This window comes from Zootoca vivipara, chromosome 3 (assembly GCF_965207765.1).
Source record: "Zootoca vivipara chromosome 3, rZooViv2.hap1.1, whole genome shotgun sequence".
In the NCBI taxonomy this organism is placed as follows: domain Eukaryota; kingdom Metazoa; phylum Chordata; class Lepidosauria; order Squamata; family Lacertidae; genus Zootoca; species Zootoca vivipara.
Genome location: NC_142586.1, coordinates 48,433,865 through 48,461,485, shown reverse-complemented (window position 1 = coordinate 48,461,485; position 27,621 = coordinate 48,433,865). Strand labels below are relative to the sequence as shown.

The 27,621-nt window shown below is 40.3% G+C and overlaps 2 protein-coding genes across 14 annotated transcripts in view; one reads left to right on the top strand and one right to left on the bottom strand.

The window, feature by feature from the left end:
• The first annotated feature begins 231 nt into the window (after positions 1-231).
• On the top strand, positions 232-13,245 carry CD164 (CD164 molecule). Its single transcript, XM_035109277.3, has 6 exons — positions 232-456; positions 4,859-4,945; positions 6,580-6,657; positions 9,233-9,289; positions 10,095-10,190; positions 10,531-13,245. Exons 1-6 carry the CDS (start codon positions 348-350, stop codon positions 10,692-10,694), a joined length of 591 nt encoding a protein of 196 aa, XP_034965168.1. The 5' UTR covers positions 232-347; the 3' UTR covers positions 10,695-13,245.
• Positions 13,207-27,621, bottom strand: part of LOC118082199 (uncharacterized) — a 62,039-nt gene continuing 47,624 nt past the window's right edge. For 5 of the 13 annotated variants that reach the window (XM_060272621.2, XM_088667230.1, XM_088667224.1 and 2 more), the window contains 13 exons: positions 26,630-26,750; positions 25,662-25,771; positions 24,665-24,814; positions 24,470-24,523; positions 24,167-24,334; positions 23,503-23,655; positions 21,460-21,594; positions 20,147-20,299; positions 18,764-18,973; positions 18,201-18,321; positions 15,511-15,573; positions 14,485-14,618; positions 13,207-14,202 (listed from right to left, as the gene is read on the bottom strand). In XM_060272621.2, coding sequence (XP_060128604.1) covers positions 14,092-14,202; positions 14,485-14,618; positions 15,511-15,573; positions 18,201-18,321; positions 18,764-18,973; positions 20,147-20,299; positions 21,460-21,594; positions 23,503-23,655; positions 24,167-24,334; positions 24,470-24,523; positions 24,665-24,814; positions 25,662-25,771; positions 26,630-26,750 — 1,683 coding nt within the window. In that variant the 3' untranslated portion in view covers positions 13,207-14,091. Of the gene's footprint in view, positions 14,203-14,484; positions 14,619-15,510; positions 15,574-18,200; positions 18,391-18,763; positions 18,974-20,146; positions 20,300-21,459; positions 21,595-23,502; positions 23,656-24,166; positions 24,335-24,469; positions 24,524-24,664; positions 24,815-25,661; positions 25,772-26,629; positions 26,751-27,621 lie in introns of all 13 variants that reach the window. The other 8 variants (XM_088667228.1, XM_088667229.1, XM_088667226.1 and 5 more) reach the window with 6 other exon arrangements.

Sequence of the window (27,621 nt, the reverse complement as noted above, 5' to 3'; positions counted from 1 at the left end):
CGCCATTCGAGGTTTCGGTCACGTGACGAGGAAGCTGCTCTTTTCCTCGAGGGCCGTTCCATTGCAGCAGGCGGTGTGTGTGTGCTGCTTGAAGGGGCTTACGCGTCGACGAGAACATCTCTTATTACGCAGGAAGCCGAGAGAGAAACAGAGACAGCGCGCGCGCGTTTGCCTCAATCCACGCGTCAAACGGCTCGCGCGAGCCGCCCAACGGCCGTGTCACGTGACTGCAGACTTCGACCGGCCGCGTAGCGGAGCTGGTTGCGAGAGCTGAGGGCTGAGCTGTTGTTTCTTCTTCTCTTTCCTCGTGGGGCGAACCCCCCTCGCTTACCTCGCCGAGAGACGCCATGAGCTGCTTCAGCCGCCTTCGCTGGGCTGCCCTGGGCTGGGCGCTGCTCCTGCTGGTGGTCGCCTCTTGCTTCACGTCCGCGTTGGCCGAGGCCGAAGAGGAGAAAGGTGAGGAGACGGAGCGGGCGGCGCGGGGCTTCGGAAGCGGAAAGGCTCCTGGTGTTGCGGCGCTGCTGTGAAGCCTTGAGAGCTATGCGTGGGAAACACAGGGGGCCCGGAGGCTGAGACGCGCTCTGCGCGCCAGGCTCACCTCCGCGCCGAGATAGCCGCCCTGGCCTTGACGGGGCTCGTAGTGCAGCCCCTCCTCGAAGAAAGGAGCTCCGAGGGCGGAGGGAATGAAGGGAGGGGGAAAGTGGTCGTGTTACGGGTTGCCAAGGGGTGGGGGTGCAGCAGAGCGGACCTCCGGCACCGACCCCCTTTACTCTTTTGAACGCATGCAGACCCCCCGCCAACGTGGAATCCCCCCCCTCGCTCCCCACGTGGCAAACGCTTGATTTCGGTCCGAAAACTGCCGAGGTGTTGAAATGGTTAAACATCTCACGCAGCTGCTGGGGGGCGAACGTGGCCCCGCCGCGGCTGCAGTTCAGTTCAAGCATCGCGGTTCTTCCGCGTCAGTGGCGATTTTAGCCCTAGTGTATTGGTGCGGGGGCGGCTTCTGCGTTCCGTTCTCTTCCCTCCCGAGAGAGGCATCGGCAGGCGGGAAGAATGCGGGGAGGCAGGATTCGCGGTGTTACCGGTAGGAAACTCGGGTCGTGGGAAAGGGTCCGCCCACCGCCTGTAAGACTAGAGTTGCCTTCTCGTCGCTTTTAAGAGAAACGAAACCGTGCGGTGTGGTGGTGGGGATGAAGGCGGCGTAGGGCGACTGGCAGCCATAGCTGCCAAGTTTTCCCTTTTCTCGCGTGGAAGCCTATTCAGCATAAGGGAAAATCCCTTAAAAAAAAGGGATAACTTGGCAGCTATGCTGGCAGCTGCCCTGCTCGTTCTGGTTTTGGATTGTGTTGCCTCCGTGTTCACTGCGCTCCGCCTCCCCCTCTGAAAAGTTTACGAACATTCAGCCGAGACAATGCAGCAACGTCTCCCCCTCTCTTCGTGTAGAACTACCGTAGCTGCTTCGTATATTTATTTATCCTGTAGTGACGCACAATCTGTATATCAGTTATGAGTTAACGCAAGGGATGAAGTGCAAGGATTTATTGTTCAAAAGCCCTAATTCTTTACAGCGCAGGAGCTATTTTGAGAGCGGTTACAAGTGTATAATCGGCAGCCTGACCTCTATTTTCAGGGAGATAACACACGTATTTGTTTGTTTTCCCCCTTGCCTTTCTGTCATCGTGGTTGTTACAATGGCACCATCAACTTTCATGGCACTGGGCAGCATATAAGATTTTGTCTAATAAACAGGATGAAAGCTGTAAACAGAAATCATTTGGTTCTCTTATTTTAAAGCTGTGTTCATTTGTTTGTATTTGCAACTGCACAACTGATGGAGGCAAGTAAGTTGGGAGAATGCCTTGAGGGAAAAGATTTCCACCCTCCAAGGATTCCCCTGCTGATGTGTTTTAACAGCTGCTTTTGTGATGCATGTCTGTAGAAGCTGCTATTAGGATGAGTCTAGATTTTTTTTAAATCAATTGCATTAAAGGTTTTCAACCTAATATATAATAAAATTTCAAACCAAAGTAAAGAGAAAAATAAAAGAATGTATCAAACAGAAAGAAACTAAAGATAAAATTAAAGTAAGATAATCTTCATAAAACACAAAATTATAAATATAACTATGTAGCCCTTGGTCACCATTTTATCTTAACCTTCACACACGGAGAGAGTTGAATCCTCCCACCCTGAGAAAAGCCATTCTGACCTGCCTCATAGAGGCCCTGTCCTCTCTGTCAGCTCCCTGTACAGGATGAGTCAAGATTTTTTCACCCAAAAATAAATTGCCTCACTGGAGTTTTCTAAATTGTTGACATTCATTTGTGCTCACTCATTCACACGCTACATAGCATGCAAGCCCATCTTTTAAAACTTATTGAAAACAGTTTGACTAGAATTAACCTGAAGGACATAGAGCTGAGTTGACTGTACTGATGCTTTTGTGAATACTTCTAACAAATAAACCCATATTATTATCTATTAAAATTGTATACGGCCCTTCATCAGAAGGTCACAGGATGGTTCACAACATAAAAATACAAAATGAGAACACAATATACATAATAAAAATAAACCAGTAACTCCCAAAAACACATTTCAAATTCTGTAGAATATTTATCAGTTGAAAGTGATTGTTGGTGGTGCTAGTATCATTCAGCCTGTTTTTATGAGAAAAGAAAGTGGAAATAGAGGAATGAAAGAGTTTTATTTACTAATATCTACTTAGAACTCTTAATTTGGGCAGTCAAAGAAGTTATTCCTACGAACTTCATCTTAAACTACCAATTGCTGCTCAGCTTCAACACAATGTTGATGGCAAACACTTGGTTTTTACTGTGGCAAACATACACATCATATATATATATATATATATATATATATATATATATATACACACACACACACACACACACACACACACACACATATAAAATATGAACAAGTTACTGGTAAATGTTATGTGCAAAGAATCCCATAGTGTCATCCTTCCCGTAATGTAGAACAGCATCTCCATATTTGTTGAAATGAGTGTTGACCAGAATTGTACCCTAATATCCCTTGCCTTCAAACAGTGTTGTTGTTGTTATTCAAACACGACTACTCTTTATTTTGAGTTAGATAGCATTTTAGTATACTTTATCTTTGGCGTGTTAGCTTGCAGGTGCACTCTGGAGGCCCTTCTTTGAGGAACATTTCACACATCATTGTTCTTGTGTATAATAATTAATGCACATAATTAACTCATGTTTATAAATATGTATTTAATGCAGTATGCTATTAAAGTACAGCTTTTCAAAGGCGTCACTTCAGATATTAGTGTATTTTGCACTGTTTATGCTCTCCTCATAAAACAGGAGTGGAAAACTTCAAATAGTTGATTATATGCAGGGCTCTACAAGTTCCTTCCTCGCCCACTAGCAATAGTTTTCAGAAGAGGGGAAAGGTCATACTTTAATTCTCAAAGCAGATATCTCATTGCAGTAGTTTACATATTCCTTGGCACTGGTGTGGCTTCAATTGGAGTACGAAATTAAAACTACAATTGTTTCCAGAATGTGGCACACAAACTCATTTCAATATATGTGCTTAATGGAATTAAAGCAAAGCTGGCCAAGCCTATTCCTAGGAAATAGGGGGGAAGTTTTGTAAAATGTAGCTACCAGGGCGGTCAGCATTGGGCCTACACACAGTGACTGAAACCTATTTGTAGCTATGAGCGAAGGCCTGAAAGCAGCTTGTGTTATTATTTCATTTATGAATTGCTTTCCATAAAAATCTCAAAGAGGAAAGCAATTTCAGGTTTGGTACAAATGCAGAGTGCAGTATTTTAGGCACTGATAAGCTAAAATAATAGGTCTAATATAGCATTCATAACAATCTTTGGGATTTAGGACTTACCCATCACTGTCATTGTGAAAGGTCTATAATATAGCATCTCGGAACTGCTTCTTTTGACACAGGACACTTGCAAGCAAGAGGTAGTGAGGCCAGAAGTAGCCTCCATTTATTGGTGCTGTTGCAGACCACCACCACCAACACATAAGAGCCAAAAAGCTAGCCTTCTGGTTTTCTATAAAGTTAGGTCATCCTCAAATAATTATTCAATAAACAATCATTTTCTATGGCATGCAGCACTAATTGTGAATCACATGGCCCTACAGATGTTGCCAGTGTACACCTCCCATCAATCTGACCATTGGCCATGCTAGCTGGGGCTGATGGGAGATAATGTCTGGAGGGTCACACCCACCCTGACTTAGTGCTACGTTCAAGATCAGACTCATGGTTTGTCTCCCTTAGACAAACCATAAGCAGTAAGACAAGAACAAACATTAGTTACAGTTTGTATTAATGATGGCCATTACAGACTTGGTAAGCTAAAATACAGTAAACTAAACAAACAAAAAACTTGGGAAGCATATTGCTAAAAACATTAAGAGAAGTAACAAACATTTGTTCAAACAAACAAGAAGGAGCCATGAAGCAATGAAGAAATGGTAAAGGAAGACAGGAAGTATACATTTAAACTGAATGAATATTTTGTGTTGTCCACACTGCAAAAAAAAAAAAAAAGGCAATACCTTTGCATGATCTGTGTTTTGCTTTTTTCAGAGAGTCTGTCTGAAAAACTGTGACCAGAAATGAATGTCTAGGGTCCTTTCTCCTTGGTTATAGGTGTTAATTTTCTTTGTTAATTTTTCATTTGAAAATAAAAATAATTACTTTATAGTGCTTTTGTTTATTCACATTTAAAGCACTTCTAGACCTCAGGGGTGCCATAGACTGTTCATAATTTGTAGTGACCTTTTGAAATTGTGATCTACCAACTGTTTAAAAATGCATTCTTCCTTTTTAGCTGGCTGTGAAAAACATACCAACTGTAGTTCCTGCATTAATAGTCCTGACAAGTCTGAAATAAACTGCACATGGATTTTTTGCAACGGTAAATGGAATTATTTTGAATTGTAATACGTAAGAGTAGTTAAGTATGTTTGCTTTTTCTGGCTTAATAGTGGTTGGCACTTACTGAGGTGTGAAACCTAGACTTATCATTTTTGAGTCAAGCTACATGCTAACCCAGGTGGCGCTGTGGGTTAAAGCACTGAGCCTAGGGCTTGCTGATCAGAAGGTCGGCGGTTCGAATCCCTGTGACGGGGTGAGCTCCCGTTACTTGGTCCCAGCTCCTGCCAACCTAGCAGTTCGAAAGCACGTCAAAAAATGCAAGTAGATAAATAGGAACCGCTTACAGCGGGAAGGTAAACGGCGTTTCCATGTGCTGCTCTGGTTTGCCAGAAGTGGCTTTGTCATGCTGGCCACATGACCTGGAAGCTATACGCCGGCTCCCTCGGCCAATAATGCGAGATGAGCGCGCAACCCCAGAGTCGGTCACGACTGGACCTAATGGTCAGGGGTCCCTTTACCTTTACCTTTACATGCTAATAAGCCCGCCCTCTGTTGACACTGCCACACTCAGAGGCTGTCTTCAGCTGAGAAAAAGATGCATATCTGTGTAGTTCAGGCTTTTTATTTGGGGAAGGGAGATTTTCTGATCAAGAGAGGCTCACTATTGGAAGTGGAGCAAAGTACACAGTGGAGTAAAAATCTGCAACCAGAGAAAGCCATGGATGTTGAAAAAATGAGGTGGGGAAAAGTAGGAGGGTTTGAGGCTGAAATATCAGGGAGTTGAGGAGGCACAGGGCTGCTAGGTCTTGAAACTTAAACCTGGCAGCTGCTGTTTGTTTAAAGTTGCATGGAAGGTTTTGTCAATTAGGGCTTTTACTACTGCTGCACCACAGAACCTTATAACCCTAAGGCGTAGGTCGGCAAACTAAGGCCCGGAGGCTGGATCCAGCCCAATTGCCTTCTGGATCCGGCCCACGGATGGTCCGGGAATCGGTGTGGGAATTCTGCAGAGACCAGCGGAACACAAAGGGGAAACAGCTGTAGCGCGGCAAGAAAGCTGATCTTCTTTGCCTTCTTGCCGCGCTACAGCTGGTTCCCCTTTTGTTGCGGCTCGCCCGCTTCCTCTTTCTATGGTTGCGCATCGCAAGATGAAGCAGCGGTCATCGAAAACCTTGTCGTCTTGCGAATGCCTCGCGCAGCGCTAAACTCTTTCGTCTTGCGAGTTTTTCGTTGCGTGAGACATTCGTCTTGCGAGGTACCACTGTATACAGATTTTACCTACACGTGTATTTTTAATGAAACCAATGCCCTTATATAACTTTTGACCAGGCGCAGACTTGTATTGTGGAGCTTTTCAGAGATTAAGGGACATACGTAAAGAAGAATCTTTGTGACACTTCTTAATTTTCCAGAGTGATTGAACTCTCAGTATATTGGTTGGTTAACTTCTCTGTGCTAAAATAACACCTCTGCTAAACCAAGGAGTAGATAATACTGTACCTAAATGTCAATGTAACAAGCACCACAAGTGAAGCTAATTAGCAGCTGTATAGCTTTTCTAGGACAAGGAAGATAAATGTTTCTAATTGAAACTTGTAGCCAAAGTATTGCATTGAATGTTTCACTCTTAAAAACTAAACTGAAAATTCTTCCTCAATCTTCTTTTCCTGTAAGCTACTTCGTTCTACTGTATAAATGCAACGGAAAGAAGTGATAATTGTACATCTACTTTAAGAAATGGAACTTGTTCAGGTAAATATTTAATACTGCACTTATGATGTAAAACCAATTCGTTGTTTAGGATCCATGCAGTTGGGAATGCTAAAGTCTCCAAAGCTGGGGTTGCCAGTGCAGCACTTGCAGGCGTACATACGTCCAATGAAATCTTCATTGACTTCCACAACATCCCCATTTCCTCTTCTATTGGGTACATTGCACCTCCCCCACCATAATTAGATTTCAAAATTTGGTCTTAATAGAAGGCTTTTCTCAATCCTCATTATTGCGGGAGTATATGTGGATGATCATCTTGGAGAATGTTGCTGGGCAGGGAAATTAAAGCCTTCCCTCTCCAGCTGCACGTTCCAGGAAGATCTGTCTCCCCACTCCTAAATGTTGGTGATCCCTGATCCAAGACTACAGGAGAGGTTATTATTGCTGCTGCACAGATCTGCCACACCTGGGAAAATGGAAGTTAGGTAAAAGGCCCAGTGGAAGAGCAGGGTAGGAGGTGTAGAGGTTTTAAAACATGGGTTTCTTGGATGTAATCTGGCAATATTACCTTTTATTTAATTATTCCCCCACCAGTATTGAATAATTAGCACTTGAACAGATAACAGAAGCTATTTTCTGTCCCTACTGTAAAACAGTTGGGGAAGTGTAACTTCAGTTAGATTGTATGGGAATATCTTCAGACAGGAGTAACTATTGCATGTCACCAAAATGTCCTTACAACAATATTGAGCAGCTTTTGTCTATTGCAAGAACTGGACAGCTGTCAAACAATGAGTGCTGTAGTAGTTCACCCTTTCTCCTTCATTCCACTAGAAAGTAGATTCTCATGGATAGCATAGCTATCCACTGCTTCAGGTAGTGGTGAGGGTGCAATAGTGAATTGATGTCATGTGCCTATCCAAATAGGAGGAGTTTGAAAACATAGGATCCTGCCTTTTATTGAGTCATACCGTTGATCTATCTAGCTCAGGATTGTTCACTGACTGGCTGTGACTCTTAGGGTTTCAGACAGGATTCTTTTCCAGCTTTATCTGAAGGTGCCAGGGATAGAAAAGGGACCTTTTGCATGCAAAGCATGTGCTCTTACTGTACCACAGTTGGGGTACCTTTCAACTGAGCCACAATGAAAATGCTTATTGAAATAATAAGAGGAAAATGAATAATTGCATCACTTTAGGTACAGGCTTGATGCTTGAAGACCTCTGCTTTGTTTTTTAGGGTGGGCTGTATCTGAGGGATGTTAATTTGCTAGTGAAACATCTGTTTTTTAATATTTGCCCCACCATAGCAGGATGCTAGGTGTAGGTAGAGTAGCCGTTTTTAAGACCAGTGGGCACACTTTAAATATTGAGAGAATGCAAAGGTTGACATGGCACCGTCATTGTTTCTCCCCTGCCTCCCGCTTCATGTTTACCAGGGGAAGTCAGTGATGTTCTGCTGGTCCTGATCATGGAGATACAGCAGTTAAAGACACAAAACCCTTCCCCCCCTCAATGACATTCATAAACCAAAGCCTAGATTGTAGTAAGGCCTATTATACACAAAGAGACTTAATTGTGAAGTAGACATGTATATTATTGTACTGTTAGTGTGAATTCTTAATGAGTGCCTGGCTATCAGAAGATACAACTTAAAGCCCCTTTGCAGTTTTTTCACATTTTGCATTTGTCACATGGAAAGGGAATTGTTTAGCATCCACCTGCATATATATTAATTTTTTTAAAAAAATTGTCCGATAGCACCTTAGAGACCAACTAAGTTTGTTCTTGGTATAAGCTTTCGTGTGCATGCACACTTCTTCAGATACACTGAAACAGAAGTACCTAGACCCTTATATATAGTGGGAGGGTCTGGTGACTTCTGTTTCAGTGTATCTGAAGAAGTGTGCATGCACATCAAAGCTTATACCAAGAACAAACTTAGCTGGTCTCTAAGGTGCTACTGGACAATTATATACACCCTGTTTTCCCAAAAATAAGACATGCCCATAAAATAAGCCGAGGCAGGGTTTCTAAGCATTTGCGCAATATAAGCCATACCCCCAAAATAAGACATAGTGATAGGCGCAGTTCTGGAGGGCGCCAAGGAAGAGGCGAGGCTGGACGCGTAATAAAAATAAGACATCCCCTGAAAATAAGCCATAGTGTGTCTTCTCGAGGAAAAATAAATATAAGACTGTGTCTTCTTTTCGGGGAAACGTGTGTGTCAACTGCGTCAGACCAACACTGCTACCTACCTGAATCCACCTGCATGTGATTGTGCAGTAGTACCGGTATGTGCAGAAAAACTTATGGGTGGGTACCTAATCTCAGAAGAATTCACCACAGGAAAGATGTAAGCTGAAGGGCGAAGGTCAACTTTTGGGGCCACTTACAATTGTAATTGTATGATCTGTTCTGCATCACAGCCTCAGATGTATCCTGGGAACAGAGGTGGCTATTGATAATATTAGTACCTCTTGTAGCATAATCCACATCTCCTCAGAATTAAGAGCTATTGAATTCAATGGAGCTTATTCACATGTAAATGGGGTTAGGATTGTAGCCTCAGTTTTTAAATATTCTGTTTTCTGCTTCATACTTTTGTTTTTTAGTTCCTCCTGAGCCTACCACAGTTGTTACACCTACCACAGCCAACACGTCTACCCCAGGTAACAAACTTTTGTGCATTAATAAGTAAAGAAGTATAAAGGTTTAACCTGTAATAACGTTTCCAGGATTACTCTGTGAAAATCAGAAGTGAGAGCTCATGTTTTTATCCAGTTTCTTGAAATGGCTTAATCACTATAAAGGACAGGAAAGTACCAGTACTATGAGTTGTAGGCCAGAATACTGATAATTTCCTGTCCTTTACTGAAATGTCTTTGATCACTAAGGTAGATGATACAATTTATTGAAGGGAGAAAAACCTGTCTTGAGAATTCATGTTAGTGAAGAGCGTGTAGTAAAATTAGCCAAGAAAAAATCTGAATGCACAGGGGAGTGACTATATGTACACTTCCTCTACATGCAATATTCAGCTTCCATGTTTCTTCCATTCTCTTCTGGAATGTCAAGAATCGACATTATTGTATATATGGCAGGGGTTTCCTGGCATCTTCTGTGCTTAAATGATTTCTTCTTGTCTGGTTTTGTTAATTGTCCACTTTGTTGGGGACTTAGCTTCTTATATAATCTCAGTAATGTTTTCCCTAATGTGTTTAATTTTTTATTCTTGAATTATATTGTGTACAATTTAAGATAATCTCGTAATTTGAAATTTTTTTGCCTTCAAAATGGAGGAAATGACTTTTTAAAACTACCAATTTTCCATCCATGCATAAATATTTTTCATTTAAAATTATTACTGTGAAATGCATCTAACAGTGCCTTTGTTCTGCAATCATTTGCTCAACTTGTAAGATTAAAATAGCTATTTAAAGTTGGTTCCAAGATGTGGTATTTTCTTTGAAACAGCTCCTACACATAACACAACTACACCAGCCAAACCTACATCTGCCGGACCTACTGCTGCTAATAGTACTGCTGCTAGCAACACAACTTCTACATCAGGTAATATTTGATTTATAGCAAGATTAAAATCAATCAAGTCACATAGACATTAATATCTCTCTCGCATGCACACACATATAGCTCTCAATTATGTACACTCAAAGCATACTTGTGCATGAATGCAGACATATTCAGAAAAACCCCTCCGTTGGTGGAGGAAGTGCCTCTTGATTAAAAATAATAATCCAAAATATTATTATTGGGGGGGGGGGTCCAAGGGGTAGGAATCCAAGACATTAGGGCCACCAACCTGGTGCTCGGTGGTGATCCATGCATTAAAGAGTAGCTTTCTAAATCTGCACAGCCTATCACTAATAACTCTACTTCTTTCATTTGACAGGCTCAGCTTCTCCCCAACCAACTTCCAAACCATCTCCACACAAATCCACCTTTGATGCTGCCAGTTTCATTGGTGGTGTTGTCCTAGTGCTGGGACTGCAAGCAGTAATATTCTTTCTCTACAAATTTTGCAAGTCCAAAGAACAAAACTATCACACCCTCTAGAATACGTTGCTTTTAAGTGGACTTAACAAGGTCAACATTTGTGGTTAGCTGCACCAAAATATCTTTATTCCTTATAGAAGACAGCAATTCAAAATATTCTTATTCTTCAAGACTTTTTTTTTTAAAAAAGAAAATGTTTCTGCAACATGCTTGGAAGAAGGTTGTATGAATCATGTTTTGCTCTGCAAGAATACTTGCAATATTGTGCATGAATCCTCATTGGCTGTCTGAAATTTCTTTAGTGGCTGCTGCTGTGAAACCGTTTCTTTTATCTGACATGCCAAATGTAGACTTTAATAGTAACTATATGCATTGGCAGCAGTGTTCTTGATAGATAACCATATGATTGCAATTGATAAGTTAGCCTTAAATGCAGTGCCCCACCTACATTATTATTATTATTATTAAAATGTGAATTCCTGGTGACTTGGCATAAAACACTATGTGTGTGAAAACTGGCTTTTTATAGTGTACTGCTAGGAGATGGGGGCAAATTTCTAGAACTATGTTTTTTTCCTTAAGGATTAAGGAAGCCCGTATTTTTCTATATTTGGTGTCAGAAGAATAATTGTTTTCTAATGAAAGCGTAAGCAGCCATAGGAAGAATGATAGTCAAAGAATGCTAGTTCCTTGGTGCATAAGGAAGAAAGACCAGTGCCTTAATGAGTAGGCTGCAAACTGAAATGTTTGTGCCATTTTATTTGTTTGAGGTACAGTGAATGTCATTCCACTTGCAGCAATTTCATTCTAGTAGACACATGAACTTGGGCATTATTTATATATACTTGTCTTTATATAAGTTTTTGTGAAGACAGATGTGGAAAGAAAACAGTGTAAGCAATCTTCATATACTGTTCCTAAAGCCATGTGTCTCTAGCCTTCAAAATACTTGCCTTGGAAAGTTCTATTGACATGCTTTACATTTCAGAGCAGTAGTTTCAGTAGACACATTTTGTGATTGCAATTTGTGGATATTACAAACCTACCATAATTCTGTATGGATTTGAGAGAATGTTTGCTCTTATATCAATGCAGTTTCCTTCTTTAGTTTCATAAAACACAGATAGTCATGGTGGAAGTAGGCAGCCCGAGGACTTGGAGCTATGTAAGTTTTTGATAATTGTCAAAATAGACTGCTAATCCTTGTTTTGCAGATTATCTGGCAAGGATAGTTTAAATTCTAGAAATGCAACTTTAAGTGATGCTTTTGGATTAGCTCTATTGCTTGCTTGATTTTAAGCTGCTGACAAATCTGGGTTTATGGCTTATTGCAAAATTTTACTGCATTTTAATTGCTCAACGTCTCTAGCCCTTGTAGCTAATAGTATTCACTTCAATAATGTTGCATAGAAAGTTTATTCATAATAATACTTAGCAAACAGTACTGTAACTTTCAGGCAACTGCACTCCTAAAAGACAATCAGCTCAGGTGTATGAAATGGTAAATTGACCAGCCAATTTTAGCAAGCAACACATCTGTAGTAGGTGGTATTTAATGACCTTAAGCTATATAGTCCATTGTTTAACATAATTCCCCATCTCTTTTAGATTAAATATCTGAATATATTCTAAAGCTTAAGCATAAATAAATGCACTTCTAAACGGTGACAGTTTAAGAAAGCCTCTTTGCACTCTAAAGCTGTAATAAGCTTATGCTTAGTGGTGAGACTTAGAAATAATTTCTATTTAGTGTTGCTTCCTTACTGGCTCTTGAATGGCTATGTCTGGTAAACTTGTAACAGAAGATTTCAAGACTAACAGTGCAACTTACAATTCCAGAATTGAAATTTGAGCCAATTTTATTACTGAGCCAAGAGTAAGTGCTGTTTAAAACACCACTAAGCAGTCATGTTTTCTGTGCTGATGTTAACATTATGAATCTTTCAAGTGCCTTAAATTTTATTACTGTCAGCTACATGTTTGTTGAAGGAATGTGGGGAGAGGAATTTTAGTCACTAATCTTGCCCCATTGCCAGCAATTCTTCCTTTCCAATGACTTTAGGAAATTCAGGTCTCACTGCTACTCTTCAGGAAGTCTGCATTTTCTACTTGGTTGGGGTATATATGTGTACTAGGTCTTTAGGATATTTCTAATATCTTCATGCAATGGCATATTTGATTTTCTAGACCCAAGCTTTATCACTAACTTACCAAACCTTGGCTAAGACTGTGAGGGTGAGCCCTCTTACCTTCTATAGCTAGATCAGTGACAGTTTCCCCCCCCCCCCCCGGTAGTGACATTAACCTGACTACGTACAAATTAGGTAAAGTAATAGATTTTCACAGCTTCTGTCTGCTTTTTGGAGTATATACATAGGGCAGTTTTTAAAAACAAAAAAACCTCTGTCTGTGAAATAGATTTTTAAGGCAGTGAATTGTGACTTCCAAGCTCTTAATACAGATTTTCCGTAAAATTTAACACCTGCAAGTATGTTGCATCTAGAATGGAATGTTATAGACATTACTGTACTGCATATGTGTGTTGTCTTCATTGGAAGAAAATGCAAACTACTTAATCACAAAACCAAAATAAATCATTTATTAAACTGTTTCTGTTCGTGTGTCCATCTTTTACTCCTCTCCAAAAAATCCAGCTTGTTCTGGGCCATAAAAAGCAATGAGTGTTGTACATGGCCTCTCCATTTGCCAAAGTAAATTTCAAGTGGTGAGGATTTGTTGGGTGATCTAGCAGATCTCTCATTTAAAGCTCTTTGTCAAAGACAAAAATAAAATGGGAAGTATAAAATGATTTCATAGTATGACAAAACACAAATCAGCTACATAATGTACATACCAGTAATTGCTTTGCAGAATTTGGTCAAAGTCATGCAAATGCACCATGGCCAGCCAAATAAGCTTGTTGCCATAAACACATCTTGTGACAGTGCATTCCTTATATATTTGTTTGAATAAAGGCTTTCAGTTGCCTGTCCTGGATTTGCTGCTAGCTTCATCCAGTTAATAACCTCACATCATCATATTTTTGGCACTAGAGCAGGGGTCAGCAACCTTTTTCAGCCCTGTCCCTCAGACCATGTGGTGGGCTGGACTATATTTTGAAGGAAAAAAATGAACGAATTCCTATGCCCCACAAATAACCCAGAGATGCATTTTAAATAAAAGCACACATTCTACTCATATAAAAACATGCTGATTCACGGACCATCCTCGGGCCAGATTGAGAAGGCGATTGGGCCGCATCTGGCCCACAGGCCTGAGGTTGCCTACCCCTGCACTAGAGAATCTGGTGAGAAAGTGGCTTCTTAAAAGTTATGGATAACAGAGCAAATTAAAACATCCCATTTTTGAGCATGACCAGAGTTCTCAAGCAAGACTGCTTTGTACTTTATTCATGGAATCAAACCAGCAAGTAACTCTTCAAAGAAGCAGAAGCAGCTTATTTTTCAGATGTCTTCTGTCCACAAAACTGCACAGGTGACGTAGAAGAGTTTTCTGTAAGAGCTGGCAAGAGAACATCTATCACACTATTTCTCCACCCACAAGGTACCTTTAAATATAAATAAAAACTGTTGTAATTCTCATCTGTTTTGCCTCAAATAGTCAAAATATTCCTTTTTTGGGGGGTAGATGGCTTCTCTAAACTGCTGTGGGCCAAAAGTTTATTGTACAGGAGGAATTCCCTGAGAAGCATGAATGAAGAGTTAATCTAATATCACTTTTAAAAAGCAAGTCCTCAGTAGAGCTTGCTTAACATGTCTACAACCTAATTGTCACTGTCTTGCATTAGAGATTCATACTAACATTGCTCCCCAAATACTTGACTACTCACCGTTTTGGGCCTCTGAACCTTTTCTGGTTTTATATTGCTGCTACCCCCCGAGTCAGCAACCAAAAGCTGCTGCCTGAAGTCCTTGGTTAACGTGAATGTTGAAATGCCTGTATTCTGGCTCCATGAAGCAGAGCCTGGAACATAATGTTAAATAATGTCATTTAAGTGGTGCCTTTGTGGAACTTTGTTCTAGAATATGCTTTTGTGTGCAAACACTGCTGACACTCTATTCCTTGGTAATACATGCTGTTGACACTATTGTTTTTTAAAGGAGAGATTCCCATTTTTCTACAACATTCTCACAGTCAATGGTTAACAGTTAAAATGTGAATGATCTTCGATACGATCCAAATAAATGGTCTGATAACAATCACAGTTTATCTAGTAGTAGTGTATATCAGAAACAGGCTTCACTGTGTATCTATTTTTAAAGAAACCGGTTTCAAATTAGGACATGGTATACTATCTTAGGGTAATGGGAGCTCATTTCTGTTGTGAATAGCTGCCACATGGAAGCTTGATGAGCCTCAGGATCAGAGCGATGGGAAATTGAACTTTTTCTCTCCACCACACTGCACACCACCCCAAAGACTCTGAAGCTGCTATTTGCATTTCAAGGATTTATCCCATTAGTCCCAAATGGATGTCTCCCTTTAAATTCAAAGACTTCTGAGAAACAATTCATTTCACAGGACTTCCACAGTGGAAGAGGGCGTCAAACTCTCCCTCAGCCCCTGCATGGGCCCAGAGACTCATGGCTGTTATTTCAAAACCAAAAAAGTACACATCTTACATCGTTATGTAGGTTGACACTGAAAAGGACTAGCTTAAGGAAATATGGACTTAAGGTGAGTTGAGAGAGGGGCTTTCTAAGAAATAATGTGGGGGGGGGGTATTTTTGTTTGTATTATGGTTTGTATTTTTGCATTATGTTGTGAACTGCCCTGGGAAAATTGGATGAAATTTACAGAAAGAAGTAGAAGAAAGCATAAAACAGCTGATGCTAGTAGTACGATTCCTTTTTACCTGAAAGTGAGCGATTTATACTGCTGGCACTGTGTGAAGTATTAGCAGACTTTCTTCTTACAGCTGTGAAAGCCAAGGACATGAGTTAAATAATCTGTGAGAAGAATCCATACAAAGCACAAAGTTTTAAAAGTTAACAACATCTGTTAGAGCATTTTTATAATGTCTGTTGCTTTCCTTTGCCCAAAATGAAACATGTACAAGTTCATTTAAACTGCCCTTACTAGCTCCACTTGGCAACCCTCTTCCCTTTACACCTTGCCTGTCCTCTCACAGCTTGCTCCAAGCCCCATCACCTTTAAAATGGGGTAGGGAGACACTTCAGAGAGCAGTTTTCTGAAGCACTTACCTCCATTAAACAGTTGGCTTGGGCTACCTACTTTGTTTTTATGTATATAGTACGGCGTCTCAGGACAAGCAGCAACACCACCATGAGGTGAAAGCTAAGGCAATACAGCCCGTTTTCTTGCCTTTTCTATGCCCGTGGTAGCCCACCACTAAGCCCCCCCCCACTTCCAAGCCAATACAGTCTTGCTGAAGCATCATTTGGGGGGTCAGACCACATTCTCTGTCACACGCACTAATGGTAATAGTTCTCAAAAATCAGCAAGCAAGAATCAAAAGCACACATGCCTCTCATATCCAATCTCATTCCTTCAAATGATCCCTTTACACCTAGCCGGTTCCATCTGCCTCTCCCACCCATCACCAGATGACTTTAACTGTCATATTAACCTGTCCTTTCTCCCTTCCTTTTCCCATCATCACGCTCTTTTCACAGACCAACCTCACCCTGCTCCTGCCTTTAGAACTTTGGAAAGCAGCCAATGAAACAGTGGCAACACTCCTGCAATTTTATTATATAGTAAGTAAGATAAGACACCTTTGAAACAATTAAATGTATTGGGCTGTACAGATAGCAAGATATGTTTGTGATCCCAGCACTGATTGAATCTAGTGCTGTATAAATTGCCAAGACGTGTGCTGTGTATCCCTTGCATACCCTTGCACTAAAATGTTAGGAGATACAGGTGTTACCTTTAATTGGACTCTTTTGAAAGGTAAGAGAAATTAAGATGATTTTTTTGCATCCCCTCCAGCTGCCAAGTGTGCTGAGAACTGAATTGTCTATGTCAGGCAAAAGGGATTTGAACATTAACTAGTGTGAGTGAACTAATTGTACAATAGAGGGTTCACTAGTAGGAAAATGCAGTATTTTAGTTCATTTCTACAATCTTTGCAAATTAAGATGACTATGCCGTGAGCATACATTTGTTCCAGAAATCAATACTGTGCAATATACAATCATGTAAACACTTTGCTTCCTGGGTTGATTTAGTAAAATGGACATTTCTCTGGAAAGATAGCACCTTAAACTGCTACTCTGTACAATGCAACAAGATGTTCACATGAAACAATGGTCAGTCACTACTATTGTATCACATTAGCAATATACTTTGTCTCAGTCAGCTGCGTGCCTGTTCAAAAAGTATTCGTTTAATGCTCTTGCTTAAGGTTTAGAGGTGGGGAGCGGTAATCTGTTCAGCTTTCAAATTCAGTTTAGCATCTCTTAAATAGATTAACAAATTGGATCTACTTGGAGCTTTGGCTAAGCTATCAAACACAATGTAATATGACAGCTAGGGTGGTTAAGTGAACAGTCAAACTGGCTGAGAAATTAATTTATCCCATCCTTATGTGTGTATACCACCATCCACATTTATTGCAATATACAGTACTGACAGGACAAGTAGCTGCTTCATTGCTACAAACCTGCCAAAGAACTTGGCACTGCTGCCTCCCATACAGGCTTGACACTAACACTAAGCAGCTTAGCGTAATGAGAAACTCCTAGCTCAAAGCGGCTGTTAGCTGAAGTGTGAGATGGGATCTAGGACCTCTGCCCTCATTGGGTTGTATCCAGACTTGCACAAGTGAAAGTGCACTCCCTAACTTACTGAGGGGAGGGGGCACAAGCTCTGCATGCAGAAGATCCCCCGTTAGGTCTTCCTTTAAAAGAAGCAGCCAGGTAATATGAAGGGCCCTCTCCCTAAGATTGTGGAGAGCTGCACAAGCTGCCTCAGCCTGTGTTTTGGCTGTTCCCAACTCCCACTGCACTTCCCAGGCTGAGGCTTTATAGGAGTTACAAGGCCACACCAGGTACATGTATTTCTTCTCATGGAAATCTGGCAACAGCTTAGTGTAGGCACCTGTTTCCCCTGCCACAGCCTGGGATGGTAACTGTGAGTCTGTACTCGGAAGTCTCTGTCTGTGCTGATCTATTCCTGGTATATGAGAGAGGGCGTGGTGACCTAAGTAAGTCCAAGGTCTGCATCTTTGGTTCACATTTAATAACCTATAAACCAGCACATTTACTGTTAACTGTTTAACAACCAAAGTAAAGTATAACACATTTTCAAAAGTTCTAGTTACAGGTAGATGGCCGTGTTGGTCTGCCGTAGTCAAAACAAAATAAAAAAAATTCTTCCAGTAGCACCTTAGAGACCAACTAAGTTTGTTATTCGTATGAGCTTTCGCTCATACGAATAACAAACTTAGTTGGTCTCTAAGGTGCTACTGGAAGAATTTTTTTTACTTTGTTTTGACATTTTCAAAATACAGCAGGGCATGAAATATTGAACACCAATATTCTTGCAACCAGCGATCATTCAACCTACATTCATTCATACCTGCAGAGGAATTTATCTGGGATGCTGCAACTTCTGAGTTATACAGCTGATGCTGCAGCTCTTTTATCCTCTGGAAAGCATCCAGTTTTAAACTGCGTTCCTGGGTCAGCTGACTTCTTACCTAAAAAGATACTAAATTTTTCTAAGGGAACATTACAGTTCCAAATCTCTATATCTTTGCTGTCCATTCCTGAAAATGAAATACGTAAGAGAAGGATGGAATTGGAAGTTGCAAACTTTGAATGAACCTGCATGACTATATCAGATGCTGCTTTGTTCAGCAATATTTATGAAACTTTGGGTATTAATTGTGGGATGAGTGCTGATCATGCATACAGGTTTTTCACCCAGTCTGCACAACATCAGTGGTGTCTAGTTGCCTGTCTGCATTTTTCCACCATTAAAACTTGATTTACCCTTTTGGGATGGGGGCGGGATGGTTTGGTGTGAATAAGTATAAAAATCGCCCACTGCCAATGACCTGTTTGCAATATTAAGCCCCCATCTTGGAACATATAGCCACTCGCACATGAGTTCCTGAAAGTATGTATTTATAAACTTACCTGTTGGATTTCTTTTTTAACCTTTTCCCCCTGAAGCTGTCTTATCTTGGATGATCTTTCAGTTTCTTCTGTCAGACACTGCAGTCTCAGTTCTCTCTCTCCAAGGCTTTCCAGCATTTTTTCCAAGTTTGCTGTCTTAATTAGATCTAGTTGCTGCTTTCTGTGAACTTCTTGGTTCATCCTGTGTTCTACTTCCTGTAGTAAGTGTCCCTTTGCATAAAATACCAATGAGATTTGTAAACACAGGAGGAGAGAACATGGGTGATATCCAATGCTAGCATACTCAGAGTAGACCCATTGATTTCAGTAGGTCTATTTCAAGTATGACATTCTTGGCATTTAGAAGGCAGATAAAGACCATTTTATTTCAAATAATATTTATTGGCAGCGAAGTTGTTCTTATTCTGCAGAATTTCTGGTTTAAAACAGTGTCCAACGTAGGAAAGATTTAAACCAGAAATTCTGCACAATAAGAACTACTATGTGTGTTATGATGACATTATTTAATCTGTGTTGTAAATTGCTTTCGAAGATTCATTATTGAGCAGTTTGGGTGTTGTAATAAGCTAAGCCAATACAACAAAATTTAAATGCCTGGGCAAATACAGACACATTAACACTTGCACCAATCTGACTTCTTTTGGAAGGGTCAAAGTGAGGGTTTCACCATCAAAAAAACCCTCTCTCCTTCACTGTTAGATATTAATTACTATAAAACTTGTGTTAACTGTATTGAGGGGTGGAAGTATGCAGAGACATTTTGCATCTTCACATTTCATATCCTTGTATTTTCACTTTCAATTGAATAATGATCTTGAACAGTTTTGCCGAGAAGGCAAAATGTAATATATTCATCCTATCTCTGCTGGCAACAACAACACATTTGGCAAGTATTCTGATTCTCACTATGTAAGATGGTCCCCCAACTTCACAAGGAGCTATGCAAATCCTCTCTAAGCCACTGCTATTCACTTATCGGGTTTTAATTTATAAATTACATCCATCTCTGGAATCTTAAATTGTAGTGTGGGCAGACCCATCCCATAGTGCACATTTCACCTCCTGCATGAGTAATATTACAAAGGCTCAGTGCCACCCCCACACTCTGCCAAGCAGTAGCAAGATTCCAGGGGTTCCAGGCACTCACCCAGGCTCATGTTTCCATCGGGGGTCAGACACAGTGAAGGCAGTAGCATTTTAAGATATATGGTTTATTTTACACCTATATACACCTAAAGTCTTCCATGGAGGGGGTGCAAAACATTACACCCCAAGACTATCTCCCATTGCCCCTCTCATAGCTTCAGCACTGAAGTCAATACGAGTGAGGAAATAATTTGATTTGCTGTATAGAAAGTATTGCAGCAGAGTTTGGTTACATACCTGTTTGTCTAGCTGTTGCTTCAGCCTTTTATTCTCAGTCTGAGAATCTGCCCAAGCTTTCCTTGCAGCCCGCAGCTGCTGCTGAAATAAAATTGCTTCTTGTTCTGCCATCAGCTTGGATTTCAGATACTCTTTTTTGTTTTGAATGGCCTCCTGTGAATGCAAAGGGTTCAGTAGGATGTGAAGCAGAGAATCAAGCCACAAAACCCTACCCCCAAAACAAACAAACAAACAAACAAAAACCCTACACTGGGTTACTTAGGAATAAGTGTTATGCAAAATATTTAAGTATTTGAGCTTGTGCCCTTTGACATGTAGAAAAAGAAACCCTGCTTCTTTTAATTTCATGATGTTTTTGCTATATAGTACAATAGAATTTGTTTGAGCAGTCACAATCTTTCTGATGGGTATTGTAAAATAACCATATACAGGTTAGCTTAAGTAATCCCCACCACATTCTTTGTGGGGAAGGGCTGGTGCAAACATTCATTTGTAGGTGGCAAGAGGTATTTCACAGACATGCATTGAAGTGGCATCTTACAACTACAGCACTTGTCAAGCTTCTGATTTTGCATTATGTGGCTACAATCAGGCCCAACACCAGATGGCATGGTTATTTTTGGAAACTTTTGCAGTGCTATGATAAATCAGGATCTGTGAAGTGAGACAATCATGTGAGCACATCACGCATCAAAGGAGAAGAATGAAAGCCAGAGCTACTAATCTCGTAACTGTTCTATTACAGTCAAACTGGCAGAGAAAAGCAGGCGGATTTTCTGAGTTCTTGTTCACCATAACTGACAAACGTATGTGGAACCCAAACATAGTCATTGTTTCAAATTTGCATTTTTCTGAATTCTCCAACCAAACAAATGTATTCAAAAATGGGTATATTGGGTGTACTTGAAATGCATTCGTGAAAACAAAGTACAAAAATGTGTTCCATTAGAAATAATGATTTGCAGAAGTGTGCATGTTAGGAGAAATTCACATAAGAATGTGAATTTTCATGAATATATTTTTTTTTAAAGCAAGTTGCAAACGGATCTGAAATGTGGAAAACTGAACTTAAAAGATGGGGTGGGGGGGAGAGACAAGAAATGGAGAGAAACAAAAATTGGTTTTTTCCCTGGTTAATAATTAAATAGACAGTTCTAAGGAAAAGGATGTATCTCGCTCTTCATGCTGTCACTCACTGGTATTACTGAACCTAACTAAGTATACATGGCTGAAGCCAATGGGTCTTTATTTCAATTAGGTAGAATGACTTTATTTCAACAGGATTTTTTTTTTGGGGGGGTAGGGGCTCTCACCTTCTCTATTTCTCTCAATGTGGTAGATGAGTGTGCTTTTTGCACTGTTTCTTTCCAGCAGCTCATAGCCTTCAGTTTGCATAGCAGAACTCCCAACTGGTTGTTTTCATCCTGTAATGTTTGCAGGTGCCCCTGCTAAGAAGGCAGATAGTTCTAGTCAAGGTAAGATTCTGACAAACTCACCATCTCTCCAGCAGCTGCTTGACTATGCAATTTTAAGAATATTTATCAGAGTCTGTACTTGTGAAAAAAGAGAAGTGAACACACAGCAGAAACTCAAGTCACTAAAGTGCGCATCCATGATAACACACCCATATCTGAAATCAAAGTATTCACTCTGTGACTGTTATGCAAACCAGTGGCTTTGGCTTATTATCACATGAAGCTAAGCTTTGAAATTTTTATTTTTGCATTACAGCTGTGCCCACAATGTCACACACAAAGTATCTACAATGGGTTTTATTTCTCCAGTTCTGGGTTAAATCTGATATATAAGCTTTCTCCTCCATTTGTACTATATTTATCTTCCAGAACATCTGCTTTTTTATAAAGTCAATAATCTGAACAGTTAGCATCTTGGCTACTCTGTGTGGTCTCATACAAGCAAAACTCTTAATAGTCCATAGAAATGATTTGATGAGCAAGAACCAACATGTGAATTTACAACCTACCCTAACTGGAATGGGATTACTGTACATTTAATTTTAAAATCATAAAACAGAACACTTCAAAAACATAAGAATGCCCATTTTAAGCACAGGTGCATTTCAGCTTCAGAACTTTCAAGGAAAGAAGCAACTTTTATATTGTTGGTTTTAAGCCAAATCATATTTATTTCTCTGCTTCATTACATTCCACCCAACTTTGGATTTGCCGAGCGAGGCTAATTAAAATAAACATTATAATAATACTTAACAGAGTTGCTACAAGGATAATAGGCATATAATACATGTGAAGTGCTATGAACACTTGAACTCATTATGCAAATGCTAAATGAGTCAGTGTTACTGTTCCCTGTACTGCAGGTGGAGAGGAAGTAAGGGTGAGAGAGAGAGAGAGTAGCTGGCCTGAAGTCATGACAGAGGCAAGATGCAAACCGGGGACTTCCTGTCTGATAGCTCACTCCTTTCGCTGCTACATTACTGCAGCTAACTACCCTCAGTTCCTCTGGGAGGAAGGGCAGGTTAAAATTTAATAAACAAACTGTAACACAAGAAAATCCATTAAAGCTGTCTCTTATAATGAGCCCTATGTTTAAAGGTCTATGGAAAAAAAGAAAGAAAGAAAGACCTCCAGTTCAATTAAAGTGGGCCAAAATACCAAAGAAAGAGGCAACACGTTGACCAATTCCACGGGCGAAATATATCTGTTTTTATCTTTGTAAACTATAACAACATGCGAGACAGTGATCCAAGGTAATCATACTGTTTCGGTTTGGTCTTCTTCAGTTTTTTAACTTAGTGTTTGTATACAATCTGCGGAACAGGGGTCATACACATGAGCAGGGGTTACATATGTGTATGACCCCTGTTCCACAGATTGTATACAAACACTAAGTTAAAAAACTGAAGAAGACCAAACCGAAACAGTATGATTACCTTGGATCACTGTCTCGCATGTTGTTATAGTTTAAAAAGATAAAAACAGATATATTTCGCCCGTGGAATTGGTCAACGTGTTGCCTCTTTCTTTGGTATTTTGACTCAAGTCTGCAACACAGGAGTTGTTTCATTAGCAATTAAAGTGGGAGGCTTGCCTGCAGGGCATATCTGTAGGTGAACAACATTCCACCCATGAGGTACATCTACTGTGTTCACTCTGTTCCTTGCAGGTGCCAGCCCTTGTCTCAGCTCAGAAAGATCACTTGATGAGGCCTGACCCTGGGGCCTTTGTGCCCCAAATAGTTCCTATGGGAGGAGGGTCTCCACAACAGCAAGAACATGCTCTTCCAAGTTCTTTTGGCACTGGGCATTTTAATTGGGCCTATGAACTCCTTTTCTAGAAAACATTCTTAAAAACCACATTTCTCATACATCAACTTACCTGAGCCAAATGTTCTTTGAGTGTCTTGTTATCTTTTGTGGAGCCGTACTTTTTCTTCAAGTCAATCATTTTGTCCACTCCTTCTCTTCTCACCTCACTGATGATATCAAACATGCGCTGGCTCATGCTTAGACGATACTCATCCACTCTTCCCTGCAACCACAACCAGAAGCCATAAAGTGCATATGCCATTGAATGTACATGAATTTAAAGGAAGGCAAGCAATTCCATAAGATTTCCTTAAAATATAATTATAATAATTATTTTTTCCAGTAACAAAATGAATTATTTCTGAAATAAGGTGATTCTTCTGCAATGGAAGTGCTCCGTTCAAGAAAAAATATCCAGATATGTTGCAATAACTAACAGGTTACTCCACAAAAGAAACCTGCACCAAAGAAATACTGAAAAGGTCACGAGGCTACTGCCTCTAGGTATCACACTCACACAACCAGCAGGCAAAGGAGGCTGGCTATAGCCTGAAGTTCTGGCTTTGTATATCCATAGACTTACAAATCAAAGCAAGAAACCATTCCACTATAACAAACACAACTTTCTTAGAATATAAATCTATGGACAGGAATCCAAAGGAAATGGCCTTTGTAATCTCCAGTATAATCCTAGTCATGGGCTGTATCCAATTAAGTCTTACTTTTGTACCTACTTTTAGTTGCAGACAGATCATAAATATGTTTTGCACCAGTGCTTCATAATCTTCTTGCACTTCTTTTTTGATCTTATCTCTGAGGCCATGGGCTTCTCCTTGGAGATCAGCAATTCTAGCTCTCAGAGCCATCATTTCCATAATCATCTCATGACTCAGCTCCGCTACCTAGCAAAAGGTAAGAAAAATGCTGTGCTATAACTCCTTTTCTCAAAAATGAATAGCGGGGGGATTAAGATGCCAGGCCCTGAGAGATATTCCTGAGGTTACCTGAATAAAAACAATAAAACTACTGCCACTAACCTGACTAAGACCCAACTCAGCATTTCCTCGCTTGTCTTCTACAACATGCATTTCCTGAAAGAGAATGAAAAAGCATTTTTCATTTGGTTTCTTCATCAAAAGTCCCCATCAACTAATTCTTTTTTTACTTGTTTGGCCGAGCAATCAATGCAGCACATGACCCCTCTCCCACCACAATCAACAGTATGAGAATACTTGTTCTTTTTGATAGAGGAGCTGATGTTGCTGACGGAGTATATTTTCATAAAACATGGAGTAGCTCTCAAAGTTGCTGCGTTCTCTGGCCATGACATCACAACCCAGAGCAGTGAAGCATTTTTGTAAGTGGTCTTTCGGAAAGGTTATCTGAGGGGGGAAACAAAAAATGAAAATGTCAGGTTTTTCTGATGGTTACAACGATAAATCTATTCACTTCCAGAGCTTCCTCCATTGTTCACTGGTGCCAGAGTACATACATCCAAGGTCCTGTCACCAGAATTTCTGCTTGAAGATTTCTGGTATGATGCATGGGATAGCCTAAATCTCCAAAATGATCTTTAGTACCTTCCACCAATCAGGATCAACTAGATCAGCGGTAGCCAATGCAATGCCCCCAGATGTTGCCGGACCATAACTCCCATCATGCCTAACCATTAGCTAGTGGCCATGCTGACAGGGCCTGATGGGAACTGCATTCGAACAGCAACTGGAGGATGCCATTTTGACCATTCCTAGGCTAGATGGATAATTTCTTTTATTCAGTAGCCAGGTTACTAATTTCTGCCAGGCAGGACCCAGCTCTAAAATGTATCTTCTTAGGCTAGATGGTGAAATATTTAAATTAAAAAAAATGCAAGAGAACTTTTCCCCTAACCCTAACAGCTTGTGCCCATGGAGGATGTAAAAGCAGCATTTCCAGGACAGCGTGTGCCCTGGGTCCAGCAAAATAATTTGGAATATGAAAATTAGAGAACATGCCTAAACAGACTCATTGGATGGCATCTGACTAAATCATAGTGACACCTAACTTAAGTCCACTGATTTCAATGGGTCTCCTCTCAGTATGACTTAGATATGACTGACACTACTTATCTCTAGCAGAAAATGCCTGTAGCACTGCACATATTTCGGCAAGAAAAACCTACCGGTAAGTTATGCAGTTATTTTGCCCCACAAGATTTCAATCACTGGGAAAGAAAAACAATTTATGTACCTCTGCATCAGTTTCTTGGTGATTTTCCATTAGCTTCTGTACAAATGATTCAACAATTTCTGGCCTTGTGACAGAGAAGATTTCTTGCATGCCATGATGTTTCCAGAGCTCTGAAAGAACAAGTTGTGGGTGTGGGTGTGGGTGTCTTTTTCTTCAGTCTTCAGAGTAATAAAACATGGAAGCCTCAGTCTACCTTGAGTATGACTAACAGTGGTTATCTTGCGATGTGACAGGCTTTTTGATGGAGCGCAAATCTTACTCTGCTAAAAAAAATTTAATATAAAAAACCCAAATGTGCAGGAGCACAGAAGGTCATTATTATAGACGTACGTCATGCTCTTTGATGGAGCACAAGTCCCACTGTTCTGTAAGAAAAAAGAAAACCTGCAGGTGCAGCAAGAGTGATGTACAACAACTGTACACAGCATGTATCCCACATACTGGTAAAAGTGGAATGAGAAGGACATGAAACAATGTCTGGAGGACACAGTGTTGGTTACCTCTGGCTTAACGCAACACAAATGTGGGGTGCTAAATATATGCAGAGCCGGCTCTTTACACTTACTGTTTGAAAAAAGCATCTCCAAGTGGCCAGTTTTAGTGTGGCAACTTTCTCCATGACTCCTCAGTTGCAGCGCTTTGAAGAAAGTCTTATGTGGGTCATGGCTAACCACCAAAGAAAGATGATATATGGAGAAATTCAGGATGGTGCTGGCATAGTGACTGTGGTATGTACACAAGCAACCACTGGGTGTTGTTTCTCACCCCCCCTTCTGTCAAAACAGAACAGTAGAAGCTAGATCAGGCACCCCCAAACTTCGGCCCTCCAGATGTTTTGGACTACAATTCCCATCTTCCCCGACCACTGGTTCTGTTAGCTAGGGATCATGGGAGTTGTAGGACAAAACATCTGGAGGGCCGCCGTTTGGGGATGCCTGAGCTAGATGCAAGATGGGTTTAGTTGTTACCTGTAGAGAGATTTCTCTCTTCTCTTGTTTTTTCAGATATAACCAGCGTTATTTCTTTGTTAACTTTCTTTTGTACATCACGGATCATATGGATTTCTAGACTTTCCAAGAGTTTTTGCAGCTAGGATAAAAAAAGCAGAGAAAACTAGCTTGCTTTTAACTATATCTTCATTTAACCATTTAGAAGCCATGTTTCTTCAGAAAGTACATGGTCACTCTAGACTTCCTAAAATGACAAAGCAAAAGGCCAAACTCTAAAAGAAGAAGAAGCTTCTTTTTTTAAGGACTACAACCTTTAACTGATCAATAGGTTAGATCAATCACTTTAATATATTTTAAAATAGACTAAATGGGATCTAAATTAAATAGACAACACATATTTTAAATTGTATTGTTTTTAAAATGATAGTACTTATGAGACTGCAGGTCTGTCTTGGAAGAGGCAGTCTCCCTGCACTCTCAAGTAATAGGAAAGCGCACATCTACAGTGGTATAACATTTGCATGCACTATATTAAAACAGTATGCTTTTTCTTCAAATCAATGACTTATTTATGTGGATTTAATTGATTAAACTATGAAAATTAATTTGATTAATTGCCTAAGGTTTCTTTAATCAAGTGACAGCCTGACAGCTTGAAAAAATCATAAACCTAGCAAAAGTACATTTTTATACAAACGATACTTTGATAGTTATTGTCAGAGAGCATCAGGAGCAATGCCAAAGGTACTGTGAGCTGAGGACTGACCTGTCAAAAGATTGACTCAGGCCTTTTGACCTGATGAAGGACTTTATAAACTTCCTGTTTTTTGCTGCTTGGTGGGGACAGGAAAAACGGGACATTTATTAAGCCCCAAGCAAGTCACCAAACATTTCAGCTCAGAGGCAGAGTCACTGCCAGGCTGTGTAAACAATACTGTGTAAACAATGGCTGGAGCAATAGTTTTATTTGGTATAAACATGTTTCCAACAAATACCTGCTGAGCAGCATT

Bases quoted from the DNA above. Each gene is read 5' to 3' on its own strand.
- CD164 (XM_035109277.3), top strand. From the start codon at position 348: ATGAGCTGCTTCAGCCGCCTTCGCTGGGCTGCCCTGGGCTGGGCGCTG. The intron at 6,658-9,232 runs GTAAATATTTAA...TTTGTTTTTTAG, and splicing joins AAGAAATGGAACTTGTTCAG to TTCCTCCTGAGCCTACCACA. The intron at 10,191-10,530 runs GTAATATTTGAT...TTCATTTGACAG, and splicing joins CAACACAACTTCTACATCAG to GCTCAGCTTCTCCCCAACCA.